This window comes from Cyprinodon variegatus, unplaced genomic scaffold (genome assembly GCF_000732505.1).
Source record: "Cyprinodon variegatus isolate N-32 unplaced genomic scaffold, C_variegatus-1.0 Scaffold163, whole genome shotgun sequence".
NCBI lineage: Eukaryota > Metazoa > Chordata > Actinopteri > Cyprinodontiformes > Cyprinodontidae > Cyprinodon > Cyprinodon variegatus.
Window position 1 is genome coordinate 1,155,052 of NW_015150616.1, and position 2,826 is coordinate 1,157,877.

At 38.3% G+C, this 2,826-nt stretch overlaps 1 protein-coding gene across 1 annotated transcript in view; it reads right to left on the bottom strand.

Moving 5' to 3' along the window:
* Window positions 1-404: 404 nt before the first annotated feature.
* vps33a (VPS33A, CORVET/HOPS core subunit) overlaps window positions 405-2,826 on the bottom strand; it is a 15,787-nt gene continuing 13,365 nt past the window's right edge. The window contains exon 12 of the mRNA XM_015378005.1: window positions 405-924. Within this exon, the coding sequence (XP_015233491.1) occupies window positions 731-924 (194 nt within the window). The 3' untranslated portion in view covers window positions 405-730. The remainder of the gene's footprint in view (window positions 925-2,826) is intronic.

A 2,826-nucleotide genomic window follows, 5' to 3' on the forward strand; every position in this document is an offset into this window, starting at 1 on the left:
TTTAGCCAATCAACAAGAGGTAAATTAACTTTGCCTTGACAAGGGTCTTCCAGAAATAAATCTCAGCAGGTCTCCTTCAGTGTACAGTGTAAGGCAAGGAGAAGGTATTGACTGATACAGATATCAAACACCCTCCTGCTGCACAGTTATCCTCTACCGGAACATGGAGCAAATGGCCTCCTAATTAAATCAGCGTCCTGCTCTGTCAAATCATGGGCCGCCATGGGCTGAGCTCTCCAGACAGCGCAGGGCTATTATCGGCTGATCGGGAGGCCTGTTACTGTGCTAATTGCTCCTTTAGAGAGCAGGATCACTGCTGACGGATACACTGTCTTAAAAAAAAAAAAAAAAACCTCTAAACAACAGGACAAATGGCCAAGCAGGTGTTGAATACTGTTTTATTTACCGTTGTTCTTCAGCAAAAGAGATGACAAAAAAAAAAAATCTTCAAATGCAAATGAAATTGCATCATTATTCACAGATCTGATCCTTGACAATGCATATAAATATATATATACAGTATATCTGTGGTTGAGCAACCACGTAACAATAAAATAAAGTGTGAAGGAAGTGGAAGCATTAATCCAGATTTATCTTGTAAGATTTATTGATGACAGATCTTGACTGCATGTCAAGCTGAAAACATTCACACTATGACGGTCTCTTAGCATGGGCAGATTTTTCTCTGGTGGACGGGAATGTGTTGTAGCTTGCTGTATATCCCGGAGACTCAGGAAGTCTGGGATTGTGGTCGGTCCATGAGGGATTTCATCCAGTTGGTGCCATTGATGAGCTTTGTGGTAGCTATGATGTACTCCATCCCGCTGTCTTCCATCTGAGAGAGGAAACGCAGAGCGGCTATTTCTGCATACGTCACCCCACCCAGGAAGAAAACCAGCGTGGTTCGGTTTTCCCCCTGTTGGCCTGAGAAATCAAGCAGGAAAATTTAATCAAAGGTAGAAAAGGAGGAAAAAAAAAAACAAAACGTGTATCGAGATCATCAATCATATCCAGTCCTACCAACCAAACTGTTCTTGTCACATTAATATCACAAAGTTGAAGGCATCTTTTTGGTATTTTATACATATAAATGAAATGAAGAGAAACCACTTCTTTCCAGAACTTGTCTAATCAGTCAATAAGTGTATAATTTATTCTTAGCATAAGTCCAGCAGCTATATAAAGGCCTCAGAGTTTCAGAAAAGTAGTAAAAAAAAATAGCATCATAAAAAGAAAAAAACCCAGAAGACAGATTAGAGATAAACTTATGCATTCTAAAATAATATGCCAAACTTTGAACATAACATATTTAAAAGTAAAGTGTATTATGCAAAAACTGAAAGCCTGCACAAAATGCAAATCTACCTATGAAAAAAAGCTATGCTGAATGGAAGACAAATAATCATTTATGTTGTAGTTTACCACAAACAAACAAAAAATTACGAGACGCGGCAAAAATATGGAAGAAGGTGCTCTTGTCAGAGAAGAACAGAACGAGACATTTTATCCTACATGCAGGGAAAAATAACCCAGCAGCACATTATCTAAGTAGGTCAAAGCTGATGGGAGGATTGATAGTTAAATACAGGAAAATCTGTAAGAAAATCTGTTTGAAAAGGCAAACGAAACTGGTTTTGTTGTTATTATTGGTTGGTATTATTCTACCAAAATGGTTGGTATTATTCTATTAAAACAATTAATAAATAGAAAAACTCTGGGTGATTGCAGACCTCCGACAAGCAGCAAAGGTCTGCATTTCCCCCGACATATGGAGACTTGACCTTAAGTTAAATACCTGTATTCACAAAATCTTTCAAACAATTACTGGATCCAGGTGGTGATCCAGATCCACACTAAATGTAATGGATTGTTCTTTGGACTGAGACACATCGTTGGTAAAATCCGTTCATAACTTTTTAAGTTATCCTGTACACAGACGGACAGAGGGACAAATGCTCCTAAAAACATAACCTTGGCAGAGACAATAAACACAAAGGAGGAGCTGCAGTAGAACAAGTTAGATGGAAATTGATTTATATTCTACAACTACTACCACTATTCTACAAATTATGCAAAGAGTAGTTTTGTTCCATTACATTAAACCCACTTCACACATACACACAATACAAACACTGCTAAGATCCAAGTGATAATGATTACTAAAACATCAAGCAGCCATATTCGCCTAGATTAAAGTTTTCTATTATCACCTCTACAAATCAATTGTAAGGCATGTAAGAACAAGTCAGCCATCTGATACCCAAGCTCACACTTCTAATTAGCTCATTTTAAACCAAGCATCTAATCAAAAACAATATTTAGATTTTCTCTGGCGTCTAACATACACAGATTCCAGGTCCCAGAGTAAAAGCCTGCTGTTCATACATGTTCTAAGCTCCCTTCTCTTTACTGTGTACACAGGGGGAACCAAACACTGATGGCTGCTCTGGTGGATTGTCAGGTCTCAGCCATCAATCTTCCACTGCTCAGCATTTAGCTTCACCAACACAAAGTCTGTTTCTTATCTACGCAGAGCAGGCTGACCACTGTTTTCATTCTGTGACGAGCAGCAGGGCGAGCGGCGGCCCGGCAACACAGTTTTTGTCTCAGCACCGTAATTCAAGGTTCAACTCTGGGGTTTTGCTTTTTAACCAAGCTGGATTACAGTGTTTACTTTTACAGGAAACCAAATAACACAAATGTGTTCAAGAGAAAACAACAGATAAGTGCACAAACCCAGCCTACAGACATGGCTATTATTTTAATTAAACAATTAAATGAACAATAATTCAACTGCTGATCTGCATCTATAAAGCATTTTTATAA